General features: G+C 40.9%; 1 protein-coding gene and 1 long non-coding RNA gene across 13 annotated transcripts in view; one reads left to right on the top strand and one right to left on the bottom strand.

Annotated features, from left to right (window-relative positions):
• Window positions 1–6,637, bottom strand: part of LOC103875636 — a 95,518-nt gene extending 88,881 nt beyond the window's left edge. For 8 of the 11 annotated variants that reach the window (XR_001892520.3, XR_634491.4, XR_001892522.3 and 5 more), the window contains exons 1-2: window positions 6,328–6,637; window positions 3,975–4,104 (exon numbers count right to left, since the gene is read on the bottom strand). This is a non-coding gene — a long non-coding RNA (uncharacterized LOC103875636). Of the gene's footprint in view, window positions 1–3,961; window positions 4,105–6,327 lie in introns of all 11 variants that reach the window. The other 3 variants (XR_634493.4, XR_001892519.3, XR_634495.4) reach the window with 3 other exon arrangements.
• Window positions 1–17,982, top strand: part of PTPRO (protein tyrosine phosphatase receptor type O) — a 276,025-nt gene that overhangs the window by 251,670 nt on the left and 6,373 nt on the right. For both annotated transcript variants that reach the window (XM_021922078.2, XM_021922076.2), the window contains 6 exons: window positions 4,343–4,433; window positions 5,531–5,607; window positions 6,185–6,319; window positions 7,172–7,294; window positions 12,290–12,444; window positions 15,122–15,257. In XM_021922078.2, the coding sequence (XP_021777770.2) occupies window positions 4,343–4,433; window positions 5,531–5,607; window positions 6,185–6,319; window positions 7,172–7,294; window positions 12,290–12,444; window positions 15,122–15,257 (717 nt within the window). The remainder of the gene's footprint in view (window positions 1–4,342; window positions 4,434–5,530; window positions 5,608–6,184; window positions 6,320–7,171; window positions 7,295–12,289; window positions 12,445–15,121; window positions 15,258–17,982) is intronic.

Genomic DNA, 17,982 nt, shown 5'->3' on the forward strand with positions numbered 1-17,982 from the left:
GTCTAGTTCATCTGGCTCTGATGTCCAACCTATCCCAAAGCAAACACCAAAAGCAAACTGACACTGTTACAAACCCTAAGACCAGAATACAGATTGTGCTGTCCTCAGAAGATGATGTTGCAGGTTATGGGCTGAATATTTGTGACCCCCCAAAATTCCTATGTTTAATCCCTAACCCCCAAAGCAATGGTATTTGGAGATGGAGCCCTTGCTAAGTAATTAGGATGAGATGAGCTCATGAGGGTGAGGACTTCATGGCAGGATTGTTGCAGGACTTTTCCTTAGTTCAGCTGAAGATGAGGTCCTTGTCCATCCCACAGCCATGAAAATTTAGGTCACAGGCTGTTTGGAGGGTGAGTAAAACAGGGTTTTATTGGGTGAAAAGGAAGAAAAGGGAGAAACAGGGACTCTCACTAGGCTGGAGTCCCTGCTAGAGCACTTCCCACCGGCAGCTTGAATCTCAGGTTCCACACAGGAAGAGGAGAGACCAGGCTCCTTCCCCACTGCAAACATGGTGAACTTCCCAAGGCTCTACCTCTGTCAGCAGGCTAGTTGGAATTTCTCCAAGAACCCCCTCCTACCTGACTGTCTCAGGATTAGCCAAGACAAGATGCCTAAGAATGAAATCTACCTTGTTGGCATCTTGATCTTGGACTTCGCAACCTCTAGAACTGTGAGACATAAATCTCTACTGTTTAAACCACCACTCTCTAGTGTTTTGTTATGGCAGCCCAAGTCAACTAATATAATGTATATGCTTGTGCTTTGCTTTCCAAGACCCGTATGCTTCAAACACAGCCAACAAAACATAGCCTGCTATTGGGTTTGGGTGACCATATTAGTTCCTATGGCTCCCATAACAAATTACCACAGTTGTGGTAGTTTAAAACAGCAGAAATTTATTCTCACAATTGCAGAGCCAGAATTCCAAGATCAAAGTGTCAGCGGGCCATACTCCCCTTAAGGCTCTAGGGAAGAATTTTTCTTTGCCTCTTTCAGCTTCCGTTGGCCGCAGTGACTCCTTGGCTTGCATCTGCATAACTCTGATCTGTCTCCATCTTTACATTCCTTTTCCTCTACTCCAGGATGATCTCATCTCATGTTCTTTAACTTAATTACAACTGCAAAGACACTTTCTCCAAATGAGATCACATTCACGGGTTCTAGGGGTTAGGACATAGACGTATCTTATTGGGGATCACCAGTCAACCCACTACAGATGACTGTATAGCCTAGAAAAAAAGGGTGATAAATTATATTTAGAAACAAAACTGACAAAAGAAAATTCAAAAATGATTTATGTGGGTTTCAGGTTTATCACTCCATACTTTGTCTTCGTAAAGATTTAAGCCAATGGAATTTCCATATGGTTGGAAAGAAAATAACTTCAAAGCTGCTGAACTGGAAACTTAATATTTTATTTTCCACTTAGTGACAGGCTAAATTACAAAGGCTGCTAAGCATATTGTGTTTACATGCAGTTCCCGCTTTGCTGCAATTCAACTTTGGCAACTTCCACTTACAGTGTTCAGCCAATTAAACCTCTCTTATCAACTTAGAGTATTTACAGCAGGAAGGCAACACACAATTAAAGTTCTATCAGTTTAGTCAGTTTCCACATGTGCTCAAACACTCAGCCTCAATCTGGTTTCACAATTCCTTTCGTATCTGAGGCCTTTTCCTGTGGCTTACCAGTCTGTCCCCAAAGCAAGGAAACTGGGGGAAGAGTTATTGGTCTGCTGGCATAAATGGCAAAGGAGGAAGAAATTGTGGAGCCAGGCAAAGCAAAACAAAGAATCATCGCAAAAGTATTTCACAATGATTATCAATAGTGCTGTATTAGTATTTGTTGAATTAAATTATTCCATTTGATAGTCACTATAAAAAAGGAAGGTATGGAGAAATTACTAGCCTTATCTTACAGGTAATTGAACTGATGTTAAAAAAAAGAAAGTTAACTACCCTTCCACGAACATATAGTTTATTAAGTGGCACATCAAAATATGTGAGATATTTTGAAAAAATATCTATGCAGGCATTTTCTAAAGGAGGTAGATTTCTAAAAGAATTTAAGCAATTTAAATAAGCTTATAACCACCAAAAGGAACTAACCTAAACATTACACTGATTTAGTTGAAATTTACTAAAAATAAGTTGTTTCTTACAAGAAAAATATAGTCAACCTTTGAATACCCTTTAAAATGGAATGCTCCATTATAAAGTAACAATGGCAAGCATCTACCTAAATATATTTGGCAAGTAAGTGCTTGAGATGGAAGAAAACCAATTTTGTGAGTTGAAAATCAAATGTAACATAGTTTGTATGTAAGACTAACATCAACTTAGTCCAAAGAACTTGAGATACTGTCATCTTGAAAAGCCAAAAGTGATGAGAAATCAAAGGAAGAGAGAAATCTGGGCAAATTTTGTTGGTTCATCCATGTTGGCTACAGTCAGGCAACCCAATGCCATTAAGCACAAGGTAATTTGCCACCATGGATCTTCTATTTAAAAGCATCAGAAGACCCAATAACTTGATTAATAAAGCATGTGTTTGCAAAGAACACTTGAATAAAGACACAAAGGGCATGAAAGAGATATCCCTATTCAATACTAGAACATGGTCCAATGTCTCCAATTCTCTTCAACAGTGTTAAAAGATGCTCCAAAATTCTTCTCCCAGGAAAGTATTCCTCCAACTTTGATTCCTTGAAGTAATAATTGGGAGGAATTATGAAGAGTAAAACTTGGGCTCAATATTAACCTTCTATAAATGTAAATAAAATTTCTAATAAGCGATTTCTGCCTCACTTAATAGTCTTATAGAAAGATGCATACTACGTGGGTAATCCTGCTTATACACAGTTATGTACACTGTTTACTAATATTCCTCTAAAATTTGTGTAGGAATATAACTAGATCCACTGCATTGGCTGTGCATTGTACAACTCCAGTGGACACCATTCACATAGACCACAATGTGAATGATGCCTCCAGGAAATACAGATGGCCTGACCACAATCCCCTTGTTTCCTATAAGATACACGGCGTAGCAACTTAGAAATCCCCCTTACCCCATAACATACCATTTTTGAAGTGTGACGGTTATTTATATAAAAATTTCCTATCAGTGCACCTTCTGAAATGAGGTTTATAAGAGTACCAATATATGGAGGCAGACATTTGAATGTTCTTATTCTCACTAAAGGATTTTCCCCAGCAACTACAGATCCATCTTTATGTTTGAGGTTTCATCACCAGATATTCAGATATTTATTACCAGATATTTAGTGCCTGTTAATCCTATACTTTTTTTTTTTTTTTTTTTGAGACGGAGTCTCGCTCTGTCGCCCAGGCTGGAGTGCAGTGGCCGGATCCCAGCCCACTGCAAGCTCCACCTTCCGGGTTTACACCATTCTCCTGCCTCAGCCTCCTGAGTAGCTGGGACTACAGGCGCCTGCCACCTCACCCAGCTAGTTTTTTGTATTTGTTAGTAGAGACGGGGTTTCACTATGTTAGCCAGGATGGTCTCGATCTCCTGATCTTGTGATCCGCCCGTCTCGGCCTCCCAAACTGCTGGGATTACAGGCTTGAGCCACCGTGCCCGGCCTAATCCTATACTTTTTAACATGGAGATTGTTCTCTACTCCTTCCTCATTCTTTTTTACTATTTTCTCTAAGTCTCATTGCCTACAAGGAAAAAAAAAAAAAAAAAGTAGATTCCTTCAGAGAATAGGAAAAGTTTATACAAATTTCATAAACTTAAGTTACCCTATTCCTCCAAAAATCTGAAAAACATTTTTATTTTCAAATTTTTCATACCCTGAGTGTTATACATATAGCTCTTACTTCTCCAAATGACCACTAAGTTATCCAAGGTATTTATGTGTTGTATTAGATAGCTATTACCACAGTAATGCTATATGAGAAACAACCTCAAAATCTCTACAATAACATTTACTTTTCTCACTCACGGGTCTGTGGAACAGCTGGGGCAGTTCTGCTTCAGGCTATGGGTCAGAGTCAGGTCTGCCCTCTGTGTCTCCTCATTCTGGGACTAGCAGCTTCCCTGGTCATGTCCTTTTCATGGCAGACAGCAGGCACCTAAGAGGGCAAACCAAACAAGCAAGTGCATTGAAAGCTCCTGACTGGACTTGATTTCTACCTAAGATCATTGGCCAAACCAAGTTGACAATAGTGGGGTGGAAGAGTACACTCCGCCTCTAATGGGAGCCACTGCAGTGTCATATACCAAAGGGCTTGTGAGCAATAAACCAGTGTGAACGATAATCCATTTCACACCATGTGTGGAAATCTCAAATCCATTCTCTGTCCTTTACAGGAGTTGAAATTGATTGGACTGGATATCCCACACTTTGCTGCAGATCTTCCACTGAATCGATGTAAAAACCGTTACACAAACATCCTACCATGTAAGATCATCAATTGTGCCAATCCTACTCATGTCTTTTAAGGGTTGAAGGACTGTCATTGCAGATTAATCAATTTCACCAATCTCTGACCACACCCAGCTGTGGTCTGGATCTCAAGGCCACGTCTAAGATTGCATTGATCTCACTCTGCTTTGATGTCTTTAGATCTTATCATATGGAGGAAGATTTAATTATTGTGCTTTTAAGTGAATTGTATCTGAACAAAAAGACTGACCATTTGGCCCTTTAGAGATTAGAAAGCCATAGTCAAATTGGGGACTGGATCATTTGTACTCTCATAAAATATTTTCAGTCAATTCATTGATAATGGAAAGAGGCAAATTGAAAGGCAATGCAACATATTAAAATTCCTTCTCTAACTTCTGACAAGTTATATAGTTGCTTAGCATTTTGTAATAAAAAGCAACATTCAAGAAAAAAGGTAATATAAAGTACTTACAAAACAATCAAAATACATTCCAGTTTAGATTTCACTTTTCTCTCTGCTACACGCTGTAGGAGCTAGGCACGAATGGAAAAGTGAGAAAAGGAAGGCTGAAAACGCTCTAGAAAGAGAAGTCTCTTCTTGATATGGTTTCTTGATGAAATTAGATATATTATCATAATAACACTTCACATCTGTCCACAGTTCAGAAATTACTTCTTTCATTTAATGTCCACCTACAAAAGAAACCCATGCATCTTCTCTTGTCTAGGCTTCCTTAAAGAAGTGAACTCTCTGGACATCTCTAGGTGAAACGAAAACTGTGTGCTGAGGCTACATACTATAGCTGTCCAGTCAGTCTCACAGATATTTTAGTTCCTGAAATACTCTGCACAACCCCTAAACAATCCTGGAAACAATTCTTTCAAGGACAGGAGAGCTGGTAGTGAAAAAAAAAATAGTGGTTGGAAGATATTCACTTATTTAATTAAACAACAAACTAAAGTTGAAGAATGGCTAAAATATCAGGCTAAAAATTATTATCTACCTACTCTGTCACTGACTTATTTAACTTAATACTGGATAGAGAGGGTCAAAATAGTTTTTCCTTCCATCCTGAATTTTAATATTTTTTTCTCCTTATTCTCTACAGATGACTTCAGCCGTGTGAGATTAGTCTCCATGAACGAAGAGGAAGGTGCAGACTACATCAATGCCAACTATATTCCTGTAAGTAGAAAAAAAAATCAGGCACCCCAGTGCTAACCCAGCCAGAGAAAGACTAGCAGGGCTATACGGATGTGTCAAACAGTTCAAAAGAGAGCCATTCCCAACCCAGCAATTGAATTCTAAAAAGTTTGCATTACCCCATTTCATAATAAAGAATACCAAAAAAAGTCCATAGACTAGTAATGTTTCTATTTCTTTATAAAGGACCAGTGAAAGGGAAAGTAGAAAGGCTAAAGATCACCTATCTTGTGTTTAAATTTGTTTCAGCAACCAAATTCAAAGGGTTCCACGCTAACACCTGCACTTTTAAAATATAAAGATCGTTACTATTGTCATAAAAAGGTGTGGATGTGATTTTTGCAGCCTTCTGGAGAACAATGCTTACAATCCCACAGACTAATTATGGTCAGTTATCTGACAGCCTCTTTGATTAAAAAAGGAGAAAACGTTACATAGGTGTGTGATCCTTTGCCAATTTTATCACCAGTAAATTTTCATTTTTTTTCCCATAGGCGTTGAGCAGCATTTGGTGTTGACAGTGGCTGGTTAGGTGATAATTTTGTCACTTATCTTTCAGGGATACAACTCACCCCAGGAGTATATTGCCACCCAGGGACCACTGCCTGAAACCAGAAATGACTTCTGGAAGATGGTCCTGCAACAGAAGTCTCAGATTATTGTCATGCTCACTCAGTGTAATGAGAAAAGGAGGGTACGTACTTACTGAAGCAGTTCCCACTTAGCAGCAAAACCTGCCCCAGCCTCTGCCACTGATGAAATGCTTGCTGTTTTCAAAGTCAAATAAAACGTAGAGACAAAGCGCTAAATTTAAAACATTGTATTCGTGAAGCAAGAATTACAATTTGGGGGCAAACACACAGACCTGGTGGTCTTTGCAGCGTTCAAAGGAAAAAAGAGAAGGTTGGAAGTCTTCTAAAAAGGAGAAATACTGCATATTGTTTTGCAGGAAAGTTCATTAGCACTAGTAAAGTTTTGGGGAGCTGGCAAGCTCGGATTGGTGAATGGATGGTGGTGGGTAAAACTAGTCTCAGAGTCGCAGGAGGTTGTTTCAGTTGCTATTAGATAACACTGGTTTCAAGTTACTAACGGCAGTTTCAGCAACCAGGGCTTACGGAGAATTATATTCCTGGAACAATGTTACGCGTTTTGAGTGCTTTTTGTTGTTGTTGTTGTTTTTGAGACGGAGCCTCTCTCTGTCGCGCAGGCTGGAGTGCAGTGGCGCGATCTCGGCTCACTGCAACCTCTGCCTCCCGGGTTCAAGCGATTCTCCTGCCTCAGCCTCCCAAGTAGCTGGGGTGTTCTGAGTGCTTTATCCCCTGACCCCTCAACTCTGTTTCAGTTAGGTATGATAAGAATGACCCAAGTCATGTGATAAGAATTCACACTATGTAGCAAAAACGATTGTATTTGCTTTACGTTTCATCTTCACCACGGTCCTATCTAATTCATCACAGGCAAATACCTTTGTTTTCCCTAAGTGAGCACAGGCTTAATTGCTTTCCTAGCCTGTTTGTTTTAAACAATTGTTTTGTCCTTGCTCCAGGTGAAATGTGACCATTACTGGCCATTCACGGAAGAACCTATAGCCTACGGAGACATCACTGTGGAGATGATTTCAGAGGAAGAACAGGACGACTGGGCCTGTAGACACTTCCGGATCAACTATGTAAGTCACCAAGCAGAGAGCAGGTGCTGTCCTTGTGCTGCCACCTACCCCACCACCGCCGGGCAAGTGCTGGGAGACCGCCCCAGTGAGCACTTGGACTGCCACCTACCCCACCACCGCCGGGCAAGTGCTGGGAGACCACCCCAGTGAGCACTTGGAGCTTTGCAATGCTGCCTCCTTCAAGAGGAAAAATCCACTTTCAGTGTCATTGTTCCCCAGTTCATCAGTGATGGTGGGGATGATATGGTTGTTCTGGAGAGGCTGAGAAGATGCAGTAAAAAGTCTGCACTAGTTCATCTCAAATTAGCTCAGGATCATAGAAGACACTGTTAATCATTGCTTATCAGGCATCATTGAAGACAGAAGTGTTCTCATTACTTATATTAATCATACATGAGTATAATTAGGGTCTATAAGGCACACTTACATTTTAAATTAAATAATTAAACCATGAGTTAGTAGTTTGGGTTTTGTTTGTTTGTTTTTTCTCATTTTGTTCTGGTTTGGTTTTCATTGTTTGGAAGGTACTTCTAGGTCTTATTAATCATAATTCCCTATCGCTCTTGAAGGGCTATTGACTTCTGATTGATAACACATCCAAAAAAAAAAAAAAAAGTCTGTTTTTCTCACAAGGCCTGCCACCTTTCTGCTGACAAGTCTCTGAGCAAACGCTGAATATTTCTGTGACAGATTTAGGCGCTAACATCCATCAAAGTCATGCCATTGACCTCAGCCTATAGAATGTAGAGTTTTTACTATTAATAGCCCTCTCCACTTGAACATGCTCTCTATGAAGGCAAAATTGAATAGGAAAGTTCTCACCGAGATGTTCTTCCCTGCTTAGAAACAATCCTTTCTAATAGTTAAGGAAATAGCAAATCGTAGCCTGTGGAACAAATTTACCCACTGCCTGTTGGATAAAGCCCATGAGCTAAGAATGGTTTTTACATTTTTTTAATGGTTGAAAAAAAATCAGCTGAGCACGGTGGTTCATGCCTGTAATCCCAGCACTTTGAGAGGCTGAGGCGAGCAGGTCATTGAGCACAGGATTTCAAGATCGCCTAAGCAACACAGGGAGACCCCATCTGACTAAAAATACAAAAATTAGCTGGCATAGTAGTACACACCTGTAGTCCCAGCTACTCAAGAGTCTGAGGTGGGAGAATCGCTTGAGCTCAGTGGGGGGAGGTTGCAGTGAGCCAAGATTTTGCCACTACACTTCAGCCTGGGCAACAAGAGCAAGACTGTCTACACACACACACACACAAATCAACAAAAAAATATATTTTATATGAAATACTATATGTAAATTATGTGAAATGTAGATTTCAATGTCCATATATAACATTTTATTAGAACACAGCCTGCATTGTTTACGAATTGTCTATACTGCTTCTGTGCTACATCAAGCTTGAGTAGTTGCAACCAAAACTATATGATCTGCAAAAACTAAAATATTTACTAACTGTCCCTTTGCGGAAAATGTTTGCTGACCCTTAAAATAGGCAATGGAAACAAAGATTGCCCATATCAATACAACGTAAGAACTTGATACTGCCTACTTATTGATATGTACAAGAGATAAATCACTTCTTAATCATTGTTAACTGGCAGTTAACAATGTCTTTTATGACTAAGAGAATTTAGGCAAATTCCTGTATAACTCAGACTGTGTTTTGTGTTGTTTCAGTCGTTTGAAATTCACATTGCTTCCTTGTTAAGCACGTTTTTACTCAAATGCAGTGTTTCAGCTTAAGTGTCACCTCCTTTGTGGAGTCTTCTCTGGGCTGGGACACCATTAGCCCTTTCCTCCACTGGGGCAGAGTCTCAAGTAAGCTGCTTTATCACAGCACACCATAGATAGTTACAATTCTCGCTTTTTGTGTCTGCCTCCCCAGTATACTGTGAGTTTCAGAAGCCAGTGCTCTATCCCTGTGGAATGAATAAATCAGTCAATGAAGGAGTTATTTCAAAAATAATAAGGCACTTGTAAAGCATCAATAGACTTTCCATCAGAGAAAATATTTGTCAATCCGAATGCCATTTGAACTCTGTTTTTTGTTCTTAGCTATTTCAATTGAAAAGCCAGTGCAAACTGATAACCAAATACAGTACGAATCTGTCCCTAGGTTTGCACATAGGAGAAAAAATTTCAGAGCACAAAATAGGGTCTGTTCCACTGCCTAGTCTGTTGACAAAGAAGAGTCACATAGATTATTGCATGGTCAGTACTATGCTTCTTGTCCTTGGTCTTAAATGATGACCTATCTTTCAATGACAATCATGTGAAGGACTTGAAAAATAGGAATAAAACATTGAACAGTAGTGTTTGCTTGTAAGGAATTTACTTGTTACAAGCATCTGGTACCAGAGTGCCCCCTTTTGGCCATAAGCATAATGAATCTAAATGCTAAGCTCCTACAATGAAGGCTAAGTTGCCCAAAGAACATTGTGCTGTGCTAATTAATATATTTTTCTATTTGTTTCACTTTTTTGTTTATACCCTTCTTTATCCATTCCATTTTGATATGTGGAAACTTTCCAATTACAAAAAGATAAAATTACATAAATAAGGAACTCAAGGTAAGAGAAATGTAGGAATAGCTAAGTAAGATAAAACCAGAAGAGTTTTCTCCTTTAACAAGAAAGGAGAAAAATGACCATAACACACAACTTGTCACTTTCTACTACTTGGAACTTGGCACGAACTGAGTGAGAGCTGGAGACTAAAGATCATGAAAAACCTGTTTGTTGCCAGGGACTTTGTGCCTTGCTATTCAGGTTGCTATTCAGGCTGACCCCAGTTCCAGGACCCCTGCCTTGTAGCTGCGGAGAAACAAACTACAATTTAATGATTTCCTGAGTTTAAATTATCTTGCACTTTTTTTTGTTTGTTTGTTTGTTTGTTTTTGAGACGGAGTCTCACTCTGTCGCCTGGGCTGGCGTGCAGTGGTGTGATCTTGGCTCACTGCAAGCTCCACCTCCCGGATTCACGCCATTCTCCTGCCTCAGCCTCCCGAGTAGCTGGGACTACAGGCGCCCACCACCATGCCAGTTAATTTTTTTGTATTTTTAGTAGAGATGGGGTTTTACTGTGTTAGCCAGGATGGTCTCAATCTCCTGACCTTGTGATCTGCCCACATCGGCCTCCCAAAGTGCTGGGATTACAGGCGTAAGCCACTGCACCCGGCCCACCTTGCACTTTTTAACTGAATACATTTTCACCTCAACCGTGCTGGAATATATATATTGGCTACAATGTACATGTGTTATACAAATTATGATCAGCATTTGAACAGGGCAAGCATTTTCCTGAACTTCCCTGGCAACCAAAGTTATTTGGTGGCTGAGTATTCTTAAATCCTCATGACGTTGCATAAGTAAATTATTCTGCACAATTCATTATGCCCAAGATAGTTTCTCAACATACTTCCTGAAAAGAGCAGTGAGGGTAGCCAGTGTCTTTGTAGACTTCATGTTCTGTGTGTCTAAGCCAAAATCCTTGAACATAGTAGGGGAGGCGCTGCACGCTACTGGGGATATATTAGGTGCCAAGGGTACAGGGTACAATGGGTGTAGGGGAGGTAATAACTTATGCATATTTAAACAAATCTTACATATTTACTTATACATTTTATTTTTGAATTGTCTTTATACATTTATTTTCTGCCTCAGACCACTGACTCTTTGGAATTCATTTCTCTTTTAATACCTGAGCTTAAACCTTAGTTCAAAACTGACAGCGAGGTCAAGCTTCCTTCCTTCTCAGTTAGGATATAGTATTCCATCCTCTGAGTGAATTCTAGGCTCTTCACAAGTTTGAGGAATGAGGGATGAATCAGACCTTCATGAAGCCTGGGTTTGGGATATTTCTGACAGTTGATAACAAGTGGAGAATATATCACTCTTACAAATTAGTTGGAACTAAAAAGAATTGATCTGGAAAGATCCACCTTCTAGTTAATATGTACTCAGTTCAGAGGGAAAAACAATATATTTGATGTATGGGTTAATAGGAATAGGATACATATACAAGTTATACTCACTTACTAGGGATTCCCAGAACCAACCATACAATTGCATGGAGCTGGATGACAGTGAGTGATAGTAATGAGGTACTAGTAAATAATAATATCACAAACATGATTACACTTAATCCACACAACAACTCTTGTTATAAGTATCATTAGGCCACTTTTAGATATGAGAAAACTGAAGCTCAGTGAGGTGGTTCCTCTAGTATCAAAGCCCAAGACAAGGATTCTCATATAAGGGATTTTGTGAAAGTGCATTCTTGGGGAAACCCCATAAGGGAGCAAGGGAAGCCGATTGATAGAGAAGAAGCCCTACAGAGAATTCAGCTGAAGTCTCACCTGTGCTGGATCCCACAAACAATGCTGGGGCATGAACAGCACCATGGTATTGTCTCACTCTGAAAGAGGCTGGATTTTTGTACCCCACAATTAGTCAGGCATTAGCTCTGGGCTGCCCTCAGCAGGAGAACGCAACCTCTTAGGCATTTTCCGTCGAAGCCCCTCTGTGCAGTGGAAGGCAACTATCAAGAGATGGGTACTGCTGTGCTGTTAGCAGCAACTGGGAAAAGTGTGCCTCAGGCTGGCAAAGGTATCTAAAGGGTGCCAACAGCACTTTCTACAGTGTTGAATTCATTAGCCAAAGCTGATGCAGCTTCTAAATGACAGAGCCAGGATGCAAACCCTAATCTGCTTAAGTTTTGTCCTTAATTACACAGGTACAGATTAGCCTACTTATCCTACTATTTGAAGCTTTATATAATTAGTGTGTTTTTTTTTTTCATTACCTATTTTATGCCAGATATGGTGCTCAAAACTAGAAAGGATGGAAAGTGTATTGACCAGGTGTGGAACATGGCTCTACCTTTTTGCATGATTAACCTGTGATCGCTAGTGGAGTCCTGGGTCATCCTAACAGTGAACTGAAAAATTAATGCTTGTTTTTGGCTTTTTTTCTCTAAAGGCTGACGAGATGCAGGATGTGATGCATTTTAACTACACGGCATGGCCTGATCATGGTGTGCCCACAGCAAATGCTGCAGAAAGTATCCTGCAGTTTGTACACATGGTCCGACAGCAAGCTACCAAGAGCAAAGGTCCCATGATTATACACTGCAGGTAACCTCATCAACTGCATAGTCTATTAAATATTAGGAGTTGATTCTGTAAGGGGAATAGCTCACCATTCCATAAGCCCTTATCAGATTTAGTTGAAAATTAAATGAATTCTGATTTTTTAAACTATGATTAATTGATGTCTTACTATATACAATATTTATTATGGCTTTCTTGTATCTGTACCCTATAAGATAGATGTTATTATTCCCATTTTTAAATGGAAAAAAAATAGAGAAGGGTAGAGATGTTAAGGGATTCACACAATTTCATGCAACCAGAACATGGAGGAGTTAGTATTCAAATCCAGGCATGCCAATCTGCAAAGATCATGCCCTTCATATGTGATATTATCCTGCCCCATCAAGGATTCTGAGTAGTTACAACATGGACAAATACAAGGTCAAATTATAGAAAGCTGATCACAGCTCGACATTATATAAATAGACATAAAAACTAGAAAAAGAAAAGAAAAAATGAAGATATTCAGCTTATGAAGATAAACATATTTGCTATGCTTCCTCTTCAGCATTGTCTCTTAAATTTTCAGACAGTAGAATGAAAACGGATATAGGATGTAAAAAAATCAGGGTCCACACTAATTCCCAACAGGAACAGTTATCATTAAATTTAATTTGTTCTTCCGACTATACGAACAGAGCTCCATCAAAATCTCTCTCTGTGATACAATACTTCTGTAAAATCCTTATGCAACCTCCAAAGAATAGGGGACATAAACATGCTCCAATGGCATGTGGCAGGTGGCGGTGAGATGAAGATGTGAAGGGAAGCATTGGCAGCCATGCCAACCTAAGCAAATAAATCTACAACCCCAGACCTACTGCCTTGGCCCTTGTGAATTAGAATGGCTAGAATGAGGATGTATGTGTGTGCATTCATGTGTGTTTGTGTGGAGTGTGCATCTCCCTGGAAAGGAAGATGCTTCATAAGCTAGTAAGTTTCTGTTTAGGGCAGTTATCGTTGCTGTCAATCCACTGTAGGCATTCACAGGTTAAAGGATGTGCTTTAGCAGATAAGATTATCTGTTCTCAAAATGGTTTTTTTCAAGAGCAGAAAATGAAGCTGTTCAACTCTGGGGTCAAACTCATGGATTCCTTTCATGGAAGATAGTAAGTGCAGTTCTGGATATGACTTTACAGGCGCTTACTCAGTGGCAGATCATTTTATCTGAGAAATCCTGGGAGGGAAGGGTTGTCTAGTAGAAAAAGCAACCTTACACTCAAGGTTTATAGAGTGGGATCTTTCTAGCAAACTCCATATACTTGGCTTGAACTTTCTCTTTTCCCATCATTTCACAGGAATTCAAAGCTTAGAGCCATTTGGCTCTTTGCTGAGGATTGGAGGGAAAAAAGGGCTGACTTCAACACATAGAACTAGGGACTGTGAAGGGCAGTTGGCCGGCGCATGTCCGTCCACTTCCACCTGTGCCCTGAGCACTGGGATTGGGGGACTGGCTGAGACTGGGTCCACATTTTTCATGTGATTTTAAGGTAACTATTTCAAGGTCCCTGTGAGATGGAAGCAGGCTCAGGACCCCCTAAAAGGGCAGGTGTGCTGTAAGACAGGTCTGGGGTGGTGAACTGAACTTAGGGTTGAAGATACACAAATCTCTGTGGTCCCAGAGCTAGAGTTAGAGTATGGACATCTCAACTGGACTTTTGAGCTGGTCTGAGGGCTTAACTCTGATGGTGTTCAAAAGACAGGTTATTGTTTATGTGTATCAGCTCTCTGAATGCAGAAATCAGCTCCTGGGAGTACTCAACGTGGAATCCCTACTTTTCTCCAGAAGCAGAGACCCCGAAAAAGGGTGTGGCCAATGCAGTGCAAATCTCTCTCAGGAAGGTAGCCATGACAGTCAGAAATGTAACATCAGAAGGAACACCAACCACAACTGCATACTTAAAAACAGTTGGCGGGCGCGGTGGCTCAAGCCTGTAATCCCAGCACTTTGGGAGGCGTGGGAAGGATCCGCAGTCAGGAGATCGAGACCATGCAGCTGCTGCAGTGAACCCGTCTCTACTAAAATACAAAACTAGCGGGCGAAGTGGCCGGAAGCCTGTAGTCCCAGCTACTCCGGAGGCTGAGAGGCAGGAGAATGGCAAGCCGGAGGCAGAGCTTGCAGTGAGCTGAGATCCAGGCCACTGCACTCCAGCCTGGGTGACAGAGCAAGACTCCGTATCAAAAAAAAAAAAAAAAAAAAAACAGTTAAGTGGAAGATATTGTCAGGAGCTTAAACTTCTTTTTTCCACAAGGAAAAAAGTTTTTTAGAAATCATCAATTTTATTTCAACAGTAAAGTAGCACCATCTGGGCCGGCCGCGGTGGCTCATGCCTCTAATTCCAGCACTTTGGGAGGCCAAGGTGGGAGGATCACCTGAGGTCAGGAGTTCGAGACCAGCCTGGCTAACATGGCAAAACTCCATCTCTACTAAAAATACAAAACTTAGCCAGGCATGGTGGCGCATGCCTGCATTCCCAGCTACTCGGGAGGCTGAGGCAGGAGAATCACTTGAACCCAAGAGGCAGAGGTTGCAGTGAGCCGAGATCACGCTATTGCCCTCTAGCCTGGGCGACAGAGCAAGACTCCGTCTCAAAAAAGAAAAAAGAGAAAAAAAAGAAGGACCATCTGATTAATGTGCCATCGGAACATTCTTTTGCAGTGCTGGAGTGGGACGGACGGGAACATTCATTGCCCTGGACAGGCTCTTGCAGCACATTCGGGATCATGAGTTTGTCGACATCTTAGGGCTGGTGTCAGAAATGAGGTCATACCGGATGTCTATGGTACAGACAGAGGTAGGAACATAATCTATATGTATTTTTAAAATTTCCCTGGACAGAAAAACTTACCATTATTCAATGGTATGCTTGAAAACAATTCTCTCAAACTTCTTTGTATCTGTCTTTCCCATTTTCTTATTGTATATGTTCAAACCGCTTTGAGGCATAAAAGAAATAGACACTAGCCTCCAGAAAACCATTTGGTGTATAGTGATTACACTTTTATTGGCATCATAATTCAGAGTGCATGGGTAGATTCCTAAGAGTAAAACCTCTTTGTACAGACTCAGAGTCAATTGCAGATAACAGCCATCCTGGGTAAATGCCACCAAATAGAGACTGTAGAACTGGTGCAATTTGATTTATATTTGAAATGTTGGATTTGATTCAATACATTTGTCATTAGTTTATCCTCCATGTGACTCTATCCCAAATTCACTTTTCATGATGATTAGAAGTTGGATTGGAGCTTTCTGTCCCTTTTATGATTGTAAAGATTCCCAGTCCCCAACCTACCAGCATTGCCAGTTCCCTTCATCTCAGTGATGAAGATTTATTATTTTAACAACATGGAAGCATCCCCTGAAATATCCAACAGTGTTATGTGCTCCGTCTTCCTCCTCTTCTCCCAAGTCCTCACTCCCTGAAAGCCTGAGGACGCACTTAGTCTGAGGTGGCAACCCAAGGCAACGCTGGCAGACAGCACCGCCTGTCTCAGAGCAGCCGTGGGTGTGTACCTCTGTGGGCGGAAAAACCCAAGTACAATAGCTTCTTCATAAGCCTCATCACCCAGCCATACTCGCGACTTCTTAGCCTCAGTCTTACAACAATCCTTTTTCTCAAAGAGTGTGTGTGGGTGGAACACTTGGGTAGAACACAACCTGACCTGACCTGTATCAGGGTATTTTAAAAATGCTTTGATCTTCCTCATGCTTTTCCTACCCAGCACCACTAGATGTCAGCATCACTTCAAAAGCCCAGAGTAATGGCGGCCGTCTCAGCTCTGTTTCTGCTTTCCCACTGCCTTTGCTTTTCTTTCCTCCTAGCTCCCCAGTCTTATCTCACCAACTTTTGGCAAGGCTGTTTCAATGGGTCCATTTCTGAGCTACAGCAGGGTCATACCACTTGGGAAAGAGTTAGCCTCGTTAATATTCAGACCTCTCATTGATAATTAGGAAGCAAGTACAATTGGTTTCCTCACTTTCTTGGTTTCAGTCATGCTGCCTGGTAATTTAGTGTGGTGGGGACATCAGCATCACTTTTTAATCATAAGTTTAAAATGTCTGGTTTCCCAGAGGAGTCCACTATCTGGTGAGTAAACAGTGCTTTATTAATCACTCCATGTTTTTGGCTTTTACTTCCATAAATTTACACCCTGATATGTGATTAAAACTCCACCTTATGTATACGAATCTCCAAGCTTCAAAGAGCCACACCTTATTTTAACTATTTTGTATTTAATGAATTGTCTTCCCAATTTACTTAATTCTTATCTTTTAAAACTTAATAGATTTTGGGGCCGGGCGCGGTGGCCCACGCCTGTAATCCCAACACTACAGGGAGGTCGAGGAGGGCGGATCATCCAAGGTCAGGAGTTCGAGACCAGCCTGGCCAACATGGTGAAACCCTGTCTCTACTAAAAATATAAAAAAATTAGCCGGGCGTGGTAGTGGGCGCCTGTAATCCCAGCTACTCGGGAGGCTGAGGCAGGAGAACTGCTTGAACACAGGAGACAGAGGTTGCAGTGAGCTAATACGGTGCCACTGCACTCCAGCCTGGGAGACAGAGCAAGACTCCATCTCAAAAACCAAACACACACACAAAAAAACTGCATAGATTTTTAATTATGGCCTGTTTGCTTTTTACTTTTCCCAACTACAGATTCTTAATCTCTTTCACATGACAGATCCTCCATCCCATTTTCAGGGCCGTTCTCTCTCTTTGGGTGGTAATTAAACAGCCACCATGTCACTTCCCGCAAAGCCAAGAAAACGTTTTCTTTTCTCCCTAAATGTTTTACCCTAAATTTTGGTTGTTTCATTTGTTTATGGCAGCATTTTAGGTTGATATCTCCACGGACACAGCCTTTTTAAAGTACAGTATCCCCATCCTGGCCAACATAGTGAAACCCCGTCTCTACTAAAAATACAAAAATTAGCCGGGCATGGTGGCCCCCGCCTGTAGTCCCAGCTACTCTGGAAGCTGAGGCAGGAGAATCGCTTGAACCCAGGAGGCAGAGCTTGCAGTGAGCCGAGATCACACCACTGCACTCCAGTCTGGTGACAGAGTGAGACTCTGTCTCAAAAAAAAAACAAAAAATAATTAATTAAAATTAATTATTAAATAATTAAATAAAAAATAAAGTACAGTGTCCCTTCCCTGAACTCTCACGGGGGGTTCAAAGTCAGCAATGGGGGCAGAGGTCCCCTGGGTTGCTTACTTTTTCCAACTTTTCTTGCTTGACCCTTGATTCCCTTAGGACCTCGTGGTGGATGCTTTCCAGTTCCAGTTGTTAATCTGTGTCTGGTTTTTTTTCTTTCTTTTAACTTATGTCTAGAACATCTTGTTCATTTACTTTTATTTTTTCCCTGTTCCTCTGCTCACCATGGTTCATCCTGTATTTTGAATACAGATTGATCTGCCTAAGATTCTCCTTTAGCCCATTCACATTCAAATTCTGCTGCCAGGTCACAAAAGTTAACAAGGAAAGAACAAAGTAAAAAAAGCTTATTCTTTTCAC

This window comes from Papio anubis, chromosome 9, assembly GCF_008728515.1.
Source record: "Papio anubis isolate 15944 chromosome 9, Panubis1.0, whole genome shotgun sequence".
Lineage (NCBI taxonomy): Eukaryota > Metazoa > Chordata > Mammalia > Primates > Cercopithecidae > Papio > Papio anubis.